General features: G+C 41.8%; 2 protein-coding genes across 2 annotated transcripts in view; one reads left to right on the top strand and one right to left on the bottom strand.

Moving 5' to 3' along the window:
• Nucleotides 1–11,690, bottom strand: part of KIF18A (kinesin family member 18A) — a 111,841-nt gene extending 100,151 nt beyond the window's left edge. The window contains exons 1-4 of the mRNA XM_024214882.3: nucleotides 11,636–11,690; nucleotides 6,407–6,804; nucleotides 5,978–6,135; nucleotides 4,524–4,628 (exon numbers count right to left, since the gene is read on the bottom strand). Of these exons, the coding sequence (XP_024070650.2) occupies nucleotides 4,524–4,628; nucleotides 5,978–6,135; nucleotides 6,407–6,734 (591 nt within the window). The 5' untranslated portion in view covers nucleotides 6,735–6,804; nucleotides 11,636–11,690. The remainder of the gene's footprint in view (nucleotides 1–4,523; nucleotides 4,629–5,977; nucleotides 6,136–6,406; nucleotides 6,805–11,635) is intronic.
• A 1,539-nt stretch (nucleotides 11,691–13,229) lies between these two features.
• LOC115271205 (putative methyltransferase-like protein 15P1) overlaps nucleotides 13,230–16,403 on the top strand; it is an 81,123-nt gene continuing 77,949 nt past the window's right edge. The window contains exons 1-2 of the mRNA XM_029911545.1: nucleotides 13,230–13,415; nucleotides 16,092–16,384. Of these exons, the coding sequence (XP_029767405.1) occupies nucleotides 13,307–13,415; nucleotides 16,092–16,384 (402 nt within the window). The 5' untranslated portion in view covers nucleotides 13,230–13,306. The remainder of the gene's footprint in view (nucleotides 13,416–16,091; nucleotides 16,385–16,403) is intronic.

Raw genomic sequence — 16,403 nt, 5'->3', positions numbered from 1 at the left:
GGGGGGGGGGGGGGGGGGGGGAATGTCTGCTGCTGTCTGAACTTACAAGACAGCATCCTGACGTGCTCTCAGCCCCCCAAAAACCCACTCTCCCACCCTCATATACACACACCCCACACTCCCTGTCACACTCCATTCCACCCCACCCCCATTTGAAAAGCACGTTGCAGCCACTTGCATGCTGGGATAGCTACCACACTGCACTGCTCTCTGTGGCCGTTGAAAGAGCTGCTAATGTGGCCACGCCAGTGCGCTGTCAGCGTGGACAGACTACAGCACTTTCCCTACTGCGCTTTATGAAGGCTGATTTAACTCAAAGCACTCTACATCTGCAAGTGTAGCCATGCCCTAAGCAAATTGCTTAGTCTCCAAGTCTGTAAAAAGGAAAAAACTCCCCTGATATTGTGGTGAAGCTATGTGTCTTAGGCCTGGTCTACACTACTAAGTTCTCAAAGTAGCTTACTTTGACCTAGTTGTGCATGTGTCTACACTTACATTTGTCTCCCACTGATGTAAGTACTCTGTCCCTGTAATAGGGCAACACCACTTCCTTGAGCTGTGTTGAGCCATGGTTGATGTACTGACTTTGATGCAGCATGAGTGCAGACACTGTTACTTATATCAACCTTAATAGACCACCAACAGCTGTCACACAATGCCAAACACTGACCTCTTTGGTCATAATCTCAGCTGCCCGTGGTTCAGAGACACCAGAAGGCCTCCTTCCCCTTTAAAGCCCTGCAAATTTTTTGAAGTGCCTTTTCCTGATTCTCCAGCTTGGCAAGCATACCTAGCAGCTCTCCATTGTTATGTGCAACTGCCTGGCTGACCATGCCAACTACACACTCCGTCTTGAGTAGACAGGAGATAGTGGATCTCTTGGGCCAGTGGGGAGAAGAGGCTGTGCAAGCTATGGACCAGACATAGAAACGTGGACATCTATGAGAAAATTGTGTGCAAGGCAGATGCAGAAGTACGATAGAGACCAGAAGCACTGCTGCGTGAAAGCAAAAGAACTGCACTAGGCATATCAGAATGCCAACAGTTGATCCAGTGCCGAGCCGCAGACGTGCCACTTTTACGAAGAGCTGAATGTCACACTTGGCAGAGATCCCACCACCACCACCCTGCACAACACTGTGGATACCTCCATAGAGCCCAAGCCACAGGCTCCTGGCGTGAATAGTGAGGAGAAGGAGGATGGGGGTGGGCTGGGATCCAGCTATGTAGCGAGCCAGGAACTGTGAGACTCCATCACAGTCCAATCCGGTCCATCCTGGCAGTCCAGCATGGGTGAGCCCGATGCAGGGGATTGAACCTCAGATAAGTGTGTAATTGTATTTCCCATTCAAATGATGTACTGTTGTCACACCCAACTAAACAGGACACAGCTATCAACTTTTCATTAAATTTACTCAGATGACATAGCAGTACAATAGAGAGTTATCTGCTTTTCATTTCCCTGTAGAGATAGGCGATGGGGAGGGCTAACTGGAGCAGTTTATGTCCCTTGAATCCTCCTGAGATCTCAATGAAAATTTCATGGAGTTACTGTGCAAATCTTCTCCCAAAAGTTTCTAGGGATGGCAGCCTTATTACTTCCTTCGTGATCGGACACTTCCCCATGCCACTCAGCGACATCTTCGGCAGGCACCACTGCAGTACACAGGCTAGCAGCATACAGGCCTAGTGGCTTCTGGACGCCAGCAGCAGCTGTGCTCTCTGTGCCTTTGTTACCCTCATGAGCAAGATGTCAGCTAAAATCACCATCGCCTTTGGAAAATGGTGTCAGCATTCAGTACCATTACCCTGTAGTCAGTTTCATGCAAGCAATTCCCTTCTCATTTCCCTCACCTCTGGAGGGCCATGTCATCCTGACTGGTGCTGTGAGTGGCACCATGCACAAGTACTCTGAAGCAGATATGTCAATTAGCATGCCTTGTTTAAAACTCTAGGGAAGGCAGTTCTGAATCTTAAATTTTCCCCAGTGTGACTATATTGATAAAGGTACCTCAGTGTGTTTTACCTACAGCTGCTGCCACAGGGAGGAGGAGGAGGGAAGGGGTTCCCTGGGAGGTCTCCTCCCCTCGCAGAACACCTGTGTCAGATAATAAAGGAGGAAAAAGATGACTCAGGATGACATGTTCAGTAAGATCCTGCAAGCGAGTGCTGCATCAGACAGTGAGCAAAGAGCATGGAGGGTCAACATTGTAGACAGCCTGGAAAAGGAAAAAGATGACAAGAGAAAGGCCCAGGAGTCACAGCAGGAAAAAGAGAGGGAGGTGTACCAGGACATAATGGGACTTCTTTGGCAACAAACAGATGCTACAGACTTTTGTTGACCTAGAGGTTTAACAGTCATGGGCTTGCCTTTCTACGTAGTCCATGGAGAATTCCAGTATAGCAACTCTCTACATCCCTCCTCAACATTCCATGGTGGCATCGGAGGCTGCATCCCTACTCCTACCACTCCACTCTGGGGAACATTACGGACAACCACAGCTTCACATACACTGACCTGTGAAAGCCACAGTTGTGTTATGTGCAAGTGAAATGCACATGAATATTTTCTCCTTGTTAAGTTCTGTTCCATTCCTTTATTAAGTTTTTAATGTATTCGCTTTTAAATTGAACAGTTTTCTTTGCATTGATTTTGTTCCTGATTAAAATTCCATTATTTGGAAAATAATTCCTAGTTCCCAACATATGCTGAAGAGTGCCTAGCAATTCTAAGAGCTTGTTTGTTACTATACAGTGTGACCACTCATAGGATCAGTGACAAAAGTGTAACAATGATAAATGTACAGCAAATATCACAAAATTAATAGGTCTGCTAAGTGTCATATTCAGTGATCTACATCAAGCACCACACAATTCATAACAGGCCCCAATACACCTCAAAACATTACAGTGGCTCACTGTTAAAGTGCTCTTTCAAAGCCTGTTTGAGCCATATAGCTCCATATGGAGGTCTTCTAACACCTTGCATCTGGCTGTTCAAACTCAGCACACAGCCACTCCACCTCTGCAACTTTCCCCACTTTGCTTCACAGATATTATGCAGAACACAGCAGGCAGCTATAACCACTGGGATTTTTTTCTACTGAGGTCCAATCTTGTGAGTAAACGCCAGTGTTCCTTTAATTTACTAAAAGCTTATTTGTCATTATGCACCTGCTGAGCCAGTAGTTCAATCTTTTGTTGGTGTCAAGGTAGCCGGTGTACAGCCTCATGAGCCAGGGGAGTAAATGGTAGGCTGGGTCCTCCAGGATCGCTATGCTATTTCAATATCACCAATGGTAATCCGCTTATCAGGAAAGAAAGTTGCTCCTTGTAACTTTCTGAACAGTCCTGTGTTTGTGTTCTTAAAGATATGATCATCATGCACCATCTATGACCAGACAACATTGATGAACCATCCCCAGTAATACCTCAATGCTTGCATAACCATGGAAAAATAGCCATTTCTGTTGATGTAGTCTGTGGCAAGGTAGTCTGGTGCCAAAATGCTATTGTTCCATTGCAATTCAGGAATCCCATTGCTGCAAATCAATCCACTATGTTCTGAATATTGCTGAGTCACAATCCTGCATAGCCGCAGATTAATGGCCCTGCACACTTGCATGACAACAGCCCCCACAATGGATTTTCCAAATGACTGATAGTAATCTAGAATGGCAAGGTTCCACAATGTGATCACCACTCACTTTTCCACTGTTAGTGCAACTCTCATTCTGGTGCCCCTGCATTAAGGACTGAGGTGAACTTAGCACACATATCTAGGAATGTGACCTTGTGCATCCAAAAGTACTGCAGCCTACTTCTCATTATCGCAATGCAATCCCACTAGTCAGTGCTTGTTTCTTGAGCCTAGAAGCAGCACTCCACTATCTGCAGCTGCTCTGTGAACTCCACCAGTAACCTTGAATTGGTTCTTGCTATGTCCCACAGCAATCTGTCCCCCAAGAAGTGGTTGTATTCCCCACTGATTCAACTCAGCAAATACTGGAGTATGTGTGTCCTTTGCTTGCAACAATTACAACGATGGAGCATGCGCAGCTCTACACTATGCTTCTGTCAGAGATGGCAGACAGCGAGGGGGGACCATATGGGTTCGTTGCATTTCTTTTTTAAAAAGGTGCAAAAATTATAGGATACAGATGACATTATGGGATGAAGACAATTATATGCTAGGAAGCTGACCCCTTGCACCCAGTCACCCCTGTGCAACTCGTTTCTGCTCCATCACGCATTGCCCAAACTTCCCAAAAGAGTGTGCTGACCGGTTGCATACTGCAAACCCATAGTGCACCACACTGTGCACGGACACAAGCACTACTGGCAAGTATGCATAGTGCCAATGCAAGGAACCTCAGTATATCACTTGTGCACGGGACTACTAAATATGGCAGCTTTATGCAGATGTTGCTCTCATTGACCAAGGTTTGTAGTGTTAATATGGCCTTAAAATGAGTGATCTTCAGAGGATAGGGTTATGCAAGATAAAAGTATTATTTACGTACCTGATGTAATGTTAATCCTTGAACTACCACCCCTTTCTGGTTATCTTCACGGACAGCCAGTGGTCCTGAATTTACTAGCAGGTCACGGATCTGTTCATTGTAGACCTCCAGAAGAAATAATAATAATAAAAAAAAAAACCACTTAAAAAAATTAAATCTTATTGTGCTTGAGATTAAACAAGAATAATTTTGCTCCACTTTCATGTATTCCTGTTTGTTCAAGTGTCTTAAAATAAACTAAAACAAGCTTAATTCTGTAGGAGAAAAATTTTAGCCAACTCTTTCCCCAGGATTAATGCTTGTCTGCAGAGTATAATTTATCAGTTAAATTGGTAAGGGTTACAAATTATATTGGGACATCACGGTTTGCTAAAATTCAATGAGGTATGTACACATTTGCTCAAGTCTTATTTCTTGTTCTAAAAGGTTACATTAGGCTTCAGAATCTATAACCCTTACCACAATCTTAATGTAGAATGCCTCTTTGCTACTGTTTATGAAAGTAGCCCTCTCCCAATTGCACTGGAAGAAGCAGCAGTGAAGTGAAAGGGACACAATCTTGTCACTGGTTGGTGAAAAAGTGGAGTTTGACGGGGAGTTTTATGTAGCAGCAACATACGCAAACTTTTTTGCCAGTGAAGCACTTGGGTAGAATGCAGTGAAAGACACGTTTATGTCTAATACAGAAACACTTGAGCACATCTGTACTGATCCTACACATTTTCTCTGTACTCTAGCAGGAGTTGAAAGATCAAATTGTTTTCATTTGCTACAGCTGCTGTTGCTCCTCCTCCTAACAGGAATGAGAGAGCAACGTGCAAGAGTAGCGTTGTGATGGAGAGAAGGGGTCAAGTACAACCAACAACGGAAGGAGGTGGTAGTAGATAACATATTCTACAAACCACTGGCAAAGCAGCTTCAGCTGACATGCCCTTATCTTCAAATAACTGTTTTCTGAATTCCACCAGAGAAAACCTTTCAGTTTAAGCACTACTGTAGCAACCTCAAACAAACAACTTGAAAAAGTCTCATAACTGAAAGGGGAAAAACTGAGTCTGAATTACAGTCAAGTGATTCCACACTATTCATAGGCATTTCAGTTGTGCTCAGCGCTGCAGTTATCAGCCAACTCAAGGATATTTTGTTGCACATAATATGTGTGTGTTTTATAAGGGTGTATAATTAAATAATTTGGAAGATACTGATGATCACTGGAGTATTCAATGAAATCTTTAGAAGAAATTGTTCTTATTGGGCAGCATCCTATTTTAAGATTTACCCTAAAAACATCTCCAAATCGTTGAGCACGGTTCTGCTCTATTTCTATTAGGACATCTCTCAAGCACCCAGTTTGTGTCACTCCTTAATAGTTGCTTCAGACAGATTTCACTCTATTTTATACATGAAAATATTCTTTATTGATAGCAATACACAGAATATAGCTGGTAGCTTACTTCTAGATATGAAACTGCAACAGTACACAGTTTCTCTTCTTTCATTTGATCCATGCAATTGTAAAGGTCCATCATGGTTAGATACATCACTCCGGGTTCTTTAGGTGAGCCCAGCATCGTGTAGGTCTTTCCCGCTCCTGTTGCGCCATATGCAAGCACTGAATTTTCAGAAAGATTAGTTTAAATATGAGTACCATATCACTACAACAATTATGAAATCTACTATAATCCCAATATTAATTTCTTACAACATAGGTCTTCTCCTTGGTCTGTGTATGTAAAAAGAGAGACAAAATAAAAAGTGAATCTCCTGCCTCTGACTGCTAGTGATGAAGCTGCAACTGTTCAAAATCAATTTTAGCACTTAAGTAAGACTTCCAGAAATTAAATATGACTTGGTCAATTCACAGAGACAAACTGAAAAGTTACCTGTACAATTGTATCCATTTAAAAAGCCATCAAGCACAGTTTTGGTAGTGTGTTCAAAAACTTCTAATTGAGATGAATTTTCATCAAAAACAGCATCAAATACAAATTTGAGATCCTTATTTTTCCTCTTGTTAATATCCCTATATGCTATTTTCTTCCCATGAAAGAAGCTAACTTCCTCTTCTTTTGGATCAAAGACCAGCATGTGCTTGTCTACAACATGAAGCACTTTGCTAAAGTTGCCTTCTTTTTCTTTTTGATTCTGTGGACGGACACGGACCACCACTCTCACATGATTGCATATATCTTCCTGGGTAGCAGTAGACATGATGATGCTTTGGTTTAATTCTTCTTTGCTGCCAAGAAGAATTCTCCAGACCAAGCAACTGAAATCTCTTCTGTAAATGAAAAACAAAGAATTATAAGATGACTTTAGAATTCAGAATGTAGCTACAGCTTTGCTATTAGCTCATGTCCAAGGCAACAACATCTACCAAACACACAAGCCCAAATTTCTAATTTATTAAGAAGTTATTTCATCAAGACTTAAGTAGTACATTTCTTATATTAAGATCAATCTACAGCCATTTGCCTTTTCATGATATCAAAGGAATAATACGCTCACATTTCCAGCATAGCGTCCAATTCTTTAAATAGTGTCCAGAACAATTAATTTATTGTTAAAAACTTATATACAATACACAACAGCTTTATCTATATATACACATACACAGAAATAACCAGATTAGCAATATGATTTTTTTTTTTAAAGGAAATCAGATAAACTATTAGCCTCAAAAAGTATAGTATTTTCAACCTCACCGCTTCCCCATATAGTACAAGTTATGTTTTTCTGTCAGGTTACAGAAAACAATTTGAAGACTGCAAAACCGCTCGGATTTAAGCTTAGCCCTTGAACTTTGCTGCTGTCTGATGTTGCATTTGTTGATTGATGTATATACAGAATACACTACATGCTAATGAACCTATGCTGACTGAGCAGTACACATGTACATCTTTCAAATCAAGTTGGCCCATTCCTGAAAGCTTGTGATTTAAAGCCAACAATAATCAGAATTTGGGGTAAATCAGCATTTTTGGTTTTCTTTTCTTGCCATTTCAGTCAGTAATAAATCAGAAATAAAAGAAGTGTTTTTTATTGTTTTTAATTAAGTTTTTTCTTTGTAGGACTGAAAGCAATGGAAACTAAAACCCTGTATATTCATGGAACAAGTACACTTTGGGTAGAAGTAGCTGCACAAGCTTCCCCAAACTGTGCTATCAATGTTCTTCAAACAAAGGGATCGTACCATATCACAATAATTCAGTATATAGTCCCATAAGTCTTTGGTTCACAATCCTACACCCAGCATGGATTAGCAGTTTTTGTTCTACTTTATTTCTGTTTATTGCATGGCCTCTTAAGTAGCTCCTCCTCTGCACTGACCAGAAAGCTATATGCTGCTTGAGTAGAAGTGGGGCAAGAGGAGGAGCATTCATAGTTGTTACTCTTGCTTAAACTGAATGCCATTGCAGCAGAGAGTTTTTAAGACTCCCTGTGTCCACCCAGCATTGGTGAATCCTGTCCTGCAGGACTGGGCCTGGGTTCCAGGTGTTGCAACCCAGTGCACGTAGTTTCAGCATCACTCAGGTTTGGCCTGCCCATCCCTGCGTCATAGCCAAGCTAAATTTGAGTGGTGCCGTGAGCAACCCAGGGCTGCAGGTTGTAACAACACTCAAATTTGATCTGGCCACCTGCCCATCATGACGACTACAGAGGGACAGCTGGGCCCAATACCTGAGTGGCGCTGCAACCGTGTGTGCCAGGTCACGAAGCCCAGAGTGGGGAGCCGGACCCAGACATACAGGAGCTGCTGCACTGAGTGAATTTTTCATTTCATATTGCAAAAAAAACACAGGGCTCTACTTATGCCCCAGTCCATTTAGCACAGCCAAACCCATGTGCCCATGCCAAGTTGCATGGAAGTCAATGGACATTGCACGAAGCAATTTACAGGAATGGGGCCTGGGTTTGCAGCCAGCCATATGTGAACTGCTCTCACAAGTAACTATGTTATCTCAACATGGCAGGAGAGAAGACAACTTTTAATGAGTCTAAGCTGCACATTTGCAGTAGCAGGGTAGATCTACAGTCAACCAACTTTCTCACTCTCTCTGCCCCTTTCCTCAGTCCTATGCTTCTGAGCACTGTTAAGACTACCTACAATGCCAAACGTAATAATCAGGTACCTGTAAGACCACCAAGCCCCAGGCTTCAGAGATAATTATTCAGGATGGATTGATTAAATCACCTAGAGGAAAGCCTTAATTTATATAGTTGATTTTAGTCAACTTTTTCATTTGTACTTTAGCTATTTTCTAAATAAAGGTCCATTCTCATTGATTTACAACTAAATAGAGCCTTTACACTAGATTTGGTACATCTTTTTGGTACTTAAAAGGTTACACTATATTTATATACTTAATATTTTCAGACTCTTATTAGTTGCACGTTTTTAGTATGTTAAGCAATATATCATTCACCATTTTCTATTTACTAAATAATTAAACTTTTTCTCATTATGTGTGTGCATTAGGATGGTAACTGGAATGTAATTAAACATACAGAATATCATATAAAATTTATTTTTATTAAACAAAACAACCTTACATGTTTTGGCTACATAACTGTCTCTTATCAAAACATGTTTCACATTTACAACATATGTTGTATTAAATTTAGATTTCATTTTAAACAGGATTTAAAACAAAAAACAAAATAAAAAAATTGATTTAAATTAAAAAAAAAAAGAAGATTTTATCCATCCTGATTGGATTTTTTTAACTGTATTTAAGTAACAAATACCATAAAAAAAATCCAATCAACTCAAGACAAATTTAGGTGACAAATGTGAAGACTTCATATTCTGTTATCAGGGGGGAAAAAAAAAAAAAAATCTAAAAAAATAAATAAATAATTAAAATGTGTATTTATTCTTGATTTCTCTGCTAGGCCTTAACCCCCCACCCTATGATATCACTAAGTGAATCAAAGATATTTGTTAGCTTAGTATAATAAACTACTTGTGCTGATGAACAAGATACTGTAGAAAGCCCATAAAATCCTGCCAGCCATAGGGCAGAAATCTAACACATTTTAGCTGACAGCATTGCAAATACCACTTTTTACCTTTTATGTGCCAAGTGTCTGCCATCGAACTAACTAAAAAATAAAAAAGGCAGCCCATAGAATATTAGACTATTTACATAATCAAATTTGGAGCCATATTCCTGTAGAAAAGTCAGGTTGTGAGATTCATCCAGTATACCTGGATGTGTTTATTAACTGGATACTTATCTTAAAACAGATCACCAATTAAATGATTAATGCTATATAAAGAGACTGCTAGGAAACAATTTCAAATTAGTTCAACTAGCATAGCTTTTCCACCAGTATGGATGGATCATAATTGGATTGAAACTAATTGATCAACACTGGCTATTTAAAACTGAATTGATTTTTAAAAGCTGTGCCTTTCAACAGTGTAGATAGGGGTCTAAATATAGGTATATTTAATTTAAAAATTCACAGCAGGGCTTGAAAACAAATACACTCACCTACTCTCCAATGGTAACTTTCCTCTCTGTGAGTGAGATGATGAAGGGCACTAAGCTATTGTTTAGTTACGCATTTATAAAAGAGTTTTAGCCCTCATGATTATGAATATAAGTATACAAATGTGAACTGTTGCAGTGCTGTTTTCCTAAGGTCTTGTCTAAACCAGGATAAAAGGTTTTTTTCTTGTTTTTAAAGTGTTAGATAACATTTTAAAAGCCTAAAGTAAACAAGGCCACTTGCATTTTAACACATTAGCTGGTAAAGATGAACTCTAGGTGACCACAGATTTCTATAGTTCCTGTTGATGTGGGAAACTACAAAATAAATTGAATTTGTTTATAGGGCAGATTCAGGATTGGGAGTTTATAAAGGAGTGCTATTTCATCATCCTGAAAGTTCTTCTGTGATGCACAGTGCTGCTATGAATCCCATACACCCTACATGCTGGGTATGGTACAGTGTGAATGCAAACAGATACTTACTTTATATTACCTTCCAAAATAAAATCCTCAATTAAAAATGAAACATTCTAAATGATTTTAAAACATACAAAATTAGTTCCAAACCTAGCATTGTCAGAATTCCTTAGAAAGCTCCACTAAAAGAGATTATTTTTAAACAGTTAGGAAATTACTGCTACTGTATTTCTAAACTAGTCAGGCACTAGTTACCACCATGTAATATCGCCCAGTAAACCCTAATCTTAGTTTCACCAGATTTTTAAAAAACAGTAAATATCACTTTACATAAAAAATATAATGGCCTTGGTTTGTCCCCTCTACTAACATTAAATCACTTGAGTATAAACGAACTCCAAACAAAATATTTAACGTGGAGTCAATATAAAACTCTAGTGGTCTGGTGGCAAAAGTAATTTACAGGAACATAGTTAACTTTAAATCTAGATAATTTCAAAGGAGTCAAAGGTAATTTCAGGCATTATACCTATCCCCAAATTCTATTTGTTTTTGCTTTTAAAATCTTTGGACCTCATCCTGCAGAGAGCTTCATGTTGCAGATTCCCACAACTCTTGCAAGATTGAGCATTTCAGAATAAGCCTATTGTCTTTCTGTCACTGTGTGAAAGAGCCACACAAACGACAGGGAAATCTGTTTACACAAGGGAAAGAAGGAAACTAGCTACACACAAGTGCTATCCAATAAATTGACAACAGGATTTTTCCTTTTAGAATAATCTTACAAGTTAGGTATGAAGTAAACGTTTCTCAGGCAGAAGTGCAAGTTTTAAACTGACAGCTTCCCTTTAATTCACAGCACGTTTATCATGATGATGATGATGACCAGGCCTCTGATAACCAAGATAAATATTTCTCTTGCCCCTCCCAAAATACAAAGTCCTTTACACAACAATCTACAAGCCCCCGCCTCTAGGATATCACCATTATTATTTGCACACAGTGTCAGGCAGATAGTTACAGCTGTAGCAAAGCCCGGTCCCCCCGCCAGCGCCAGGCCGGGCTCCTCTGCGGGCGGCGGCTCCAGCCCGTTCAGACGCCTGCACCCCACCCGCGGCTTGGCCCTAGGTGCCGGGGGCTTCCTCCGCCGGCCAGGGAGAGGCTGTCGCGTAGGGCAGCGGGAGCCGCACTCACCTGCGGGCAGGGGCCGCTGCTCACTCGGCCTGGGCCGTACCCCCGTCACCTCCTTCTCTAGCCTCACACTGAGCAAATTCAAACACAAGCGGCCCGCCTCCCCTCGCCACCTCATTGGCCCGCACTGCCATGACGTCTCTAGTGCGACCGCGCCGAGGGCAAGCGGGACTGATTTGATCGGAGCGAGGATCCGTCCGGGCTCAGTTCAGTCCTGGTAGGCCTGGTGGTGGGGGCAGCGCTATTCTTCCTGCTAGGAAAACGTGCCCCGTGCCTAGGGGGTTTGTGCTTGTTCCTTTTGGGGTGTTGTCACGTGAGAAAGGGGAATATAATTCCGAGAAGCCCCTTTCAGGGTCCTGTTCTGCCTGGGGGTGGGAGGCAGGTGGCCTACCGGGCGGGCCAGCAATCCATCGTGCACAAAGGGGTGAGTGGGGGAAGGTGCATTAAGCCCCCGGGTGGGGGTGCGAATGATACTCATAGGGCTACATGCCACGTTGTACTGCATTTGGATGAATACATCACAAATAGTTGTACAGGTAGCTGAGCAAATTTTATAAGAGAACTGGTGAATATTGTAGAAATCAACCACATTTCACTTTAAAAGGCAAACGACTATTCGCAAACAATCTTTTGTACTATGCATTTGTCTCGACATGTTGCCTACACAGGCTCACAGCAGGTAGTATGTCACACACCCGTGTAAAAACAATTATGGATGCGTGATTACAGTGCTGCTCGAGTGGGAACGAGTCTGCATGGGTGCAACAAGCCCTGCTAGTATCAACATTCATTCAAGAGGAAGATAGAACAGAGATTGGGAAACTAACAATAGTTTAGCATGCATGCCCACAAAGTATTGCTGGATTGGACTAAAACTTTACTCAGCCTTAATGTTTGAAATCGTGACTGGCACTTCTGTAGTAGGCTGTGTGTGTACAACTGTAGTGGTGATTGTGTGGGTGTATGTTTGTGAGTGAGTGAGAAGAGGTTGGTATGTACCTGAGGTAGATTTATGCATATGTTTCTATGCAGCTGAGAGGTAGGTGTGGGAGCAGCAGGGGTTGTGATGTTAATGACAAATACGTGTCGGAGTCGGAGATAAAACCCCATACAGTGCGAAACCCTGACCTGGGCAGGTCCGTCCTACATATCTGCCACTGGCAGATACCCGAGGTGTCTTTTAAAACGTTCGCAACGTTGCATAGCTTTTCATGCCAATAAGGTATTAGTGTATTGAATTGCATATGACGGGATGATGCGTGTGGGTTATGTACAGGAAGTGGTAGTATGCAACTGACAAGCGTGTTAGTGGGTTTGTCTGCAGTTGGCAGGCGTGCTGATTGGTGTTGCATGTTTCAAGGAGAGCGTAGTGTTTATATACAAGGGCAGGTGTTTGTATAGGGCTGGTGGCGGGGGGAGCGGGCTGTGCACAGCTAGGAGCTGTGGGTGATCGAGGAGAGTGCCCTGGGCGGAGATAGGAGGGGGTACCCAGGGCTGGCTTGAGACTAGTGCAATGTGACTGTCGAGAGAGGGATACACCACGCTGGGGTCGGGGGGGAGATCCTGAACGCTTTCTTGGGGGCCACTCCCCTCCGGGCGTTTACATCTCCCTGGTCCCTCAGGGATCCTCTGCTCCCACATGAGACAGGTGGGGGCTGCCGTCGCAGCAGTAACATGCAGGCGGAACTGAAGACACCGGTGCCTTGTTGCAAGGGGAGGGGAGGCCGGGCTGGCTGTGCATTCATACCCCGGCAGCGAGAGAGGGGCGGCGGCGTGATCTGCAGTGAGTACCGGGCCCTTGTTCCAACTCCCACAGTCTCCCATGCCCGCGGGGGGAGAGGAGGAGCAGACGGGGGCGGCCTCAGTTGCCCCCGCAGCGCGGCCCGGCTGGAAGAGGGGGGTTGGGGAGGCCGCCCTCAAACGCTCTCGGGTTTAGAGACTTCGAAGCCTCGTTATAGACGCACAGTAAAACCAGACGCCGCGGAGCCGTCCGTTGAGAACGAGTTAACGTTCCCCGCGATGCTTCCGTCTCTTTCCCCTTGGCTAGAGTGCTCGTCCCACCCGCAGTGGGATGGTGCTGTTATCCCCCCAAGCACACACTCACTCCTGCCCCCCTCCACGCCCGAGGTTTGGGGTGTGTCGCAAGCCCCAAGTGCTCGCTAAGGTTTTGACTCATGTTCATTCACTCTTCTGCACCGGAGACTGTACATCTGCTACATCTTCTCTTCCTAGTTGCATTTCAGCAAATGACAGCAACGTTTTCGCTTACAAACTCCCAGTCCAAACAATAGATCGAAATACTAATTGGCATGAATTTTAGAAGAAATGTGACTCCTGCTTTTTTAAACCAAAAAGTTGCCTAAAATGAGAGTGCTGTGAAGTAACTTATCAATATATTTGTCTGGGATATGAATTGTGCTTGAGTATTTTTATATATATATATATATATATATATATATATATATAACATCTTACCAGGTTCATATGACTACATAAAGCAATTCTGGTTAAGGATGTAGACAATTAAATAATTATTAATGTTGGCTCTGATCTTGTAGTGATCTCTAGGGGAGTGAAATAGTCTGCTTAGAGAGCACTCACTGCAGGATCAGGGCCGTAGTGTGAGGTACACTTCTGAATTAAATAAGGAGACAAGCACCTTTTCAACAATTTTATCTCCAATATTATAAATTTTGCTTACTTGGCCTGCAGTTACAGGTTGGGATAAGCCAATTGATGGTAGCTATTCATAAGTACCTTGTAGGTAATTTGATCCATCAGTAACTTAAACAGTTTCTGGAGAACAAGAAAATAAATGATTACAGAGAACTTGCCTAAAAGTGTGGAGCTATTTAACAAGTGGGGCATAGATTATAATGAAGGTAACTTTCCTAAAATGATGGTTCAGCATGTTCCCATTTTGTGGCAAACAAAACAGATGACTGAATGATGGGTAGACCTGAATCAATAGAATAGATAAAAATTGGGTAGATAAAATTGCATCATGGGATTAGACATTGTCTCCATTAATAATAAAAATACAGTATGGCATATTGTCAGATGGCCTTATGTCTGTGTTTTCTTTTTTGCATGGTAAGAGAGCATATGAAATGTGGGACTGAAGGAGGTATTTGCTCAGAAAACAAATGTAAAATTCCTGTAAATAAAACCCGTCTTTTTACCTCTTTGCAGCTAACTGCCAATTCATTCTGTTATGAAAAGAAAAAATTAGCTTAAAGCAGTGGTTCTCAACCTACCGTGTTTCCCCGAAAATAAGACAGTGTCTTATATTAATTTTTGCTCCCAAAGATGCGCTAGGTCTTATTTTCAGGGGAGGTCTTATTTTTCCTGGAGCTTCGGGGCCTTATATTCCGGGGTGGCCTTATTATCGGGGAGGTCTTATTTTCGGGGGATGTCTTATATTACAGCGAGAGGCAAAACTGGAAGTAGGTCTTATTTTCGGGGGATGTCTTATTTTCGGGGAAACAGGGTATTTACCATCGTGGGCCGCATATGCAGTTCTCTATGTGTTATGTGGGCCGCAGCCACACAATATATATATTACCTGTCTGACCCCAAGGATGTCATATGGGCCGATTGGGCTGCAAGCAGCCTGTGGGTTGAGAAGCACTGGCCTAAAGGATATAGCACTCCACTACTAAAATAAAGAAGATAGGTAGGTGTACTCTTACTGGTTTGTCATCTAGGTATGACTTAGTATGAAAGAAGCATATGTCATGATCACGAACAATATGAACCTGATGAAAATAGCTATTCTTGACCAGACAAATGGTCTGATGTTTCATTTCTCATCCAATGTTTGAACAGTTGATGTTTTGAAGTATGAGATTTGATTACATGATGTTATCATGCACTGCTACAAATGTTTTTATTGATCATAACATGATTCTAGCACTGTATTAAATCCAACTACAGTGTTGGACTCTCATCATTTTCCTATTTTAACTGGTTACAGGGAACACTACAAAATTAATTGTGCTGTGGTGTGCTGATGTTGAAAGCATGTTAACCATAGAAAGGACAGTAACACTTTTTTAAAGTAATGAAGCCTAGTTGGCTTTACTTGTATACTTTGTGCTCAGATATGATCACATATCATTTATCATATACTTCATTTTAATACTAGTATCCTCAATATGTCATGCCACAGTCAGAATCATAGGCTAGAGAGGAAACAAGAGTTTTGTGGTAATACGTAAAGAGAAGCATTGCGGCTTGGAGCATCCATATTGGGTGAAGGGCCTTGGAGAAATCCTGAAAGCATACCACCATTGGCGATTATAATGGAGACTATATATCTAAATTTCTGCCAATGTAATGTTTCTCTGGGACTTTGTACCATGGGTTGTGTGACTGCTTTTTTGTACTTCCACTTCCTTCCCCAACCTATTATTTAAAATACTTACTTTAAAATTGTTTCCAATATTTGTTTTTCCAGGTTGGCCTAACTACAGTATGGTGCTGTTTCGGTATGTGTGCCAACTCTACAAACGATTGCTTCTGTCCAGTTTAGAAACTAGCTCAATAAATGTAGGTATTTGGGCCAGAAATATACATTCTTCAGCGGAAAGGCTGGAAGTGACTTATGACTATGGAATTAAAAAACAAACGATGCATAACCATGAAGTTCAAAAGCTACATCAAAGTGCAGATGATGAAGATTGTAGAAGACCACACATACCAGTGATGGTGAAAGAAGTTGTCAATTGTTTATCACCCCAGCAAGGGCAGGTGAGTAAAATGATTTCTT

The sequence above is a fragment of the Terrapene carolina genome, unplaced genomic scaffold (genome assembly GCF_002925995.2).
Source record: "Terrapene carolina triunguis isolate 2854851 unplaced genomic scaffold, T_m_triunguis-2.0 Scaffold96, whole genome shotgun sequence".
Classification (NCBI taxonomy): Eukaryota; Metazoa; Chordata; order Testudines; family Emydidae; genus Terrapene; species Terrapene triunguis.
The sequence above is the reverse complement of the archived record's forward strand: the minus strand, read 5'-3'. Positions and strand labels throughout refer to the sequence as shown.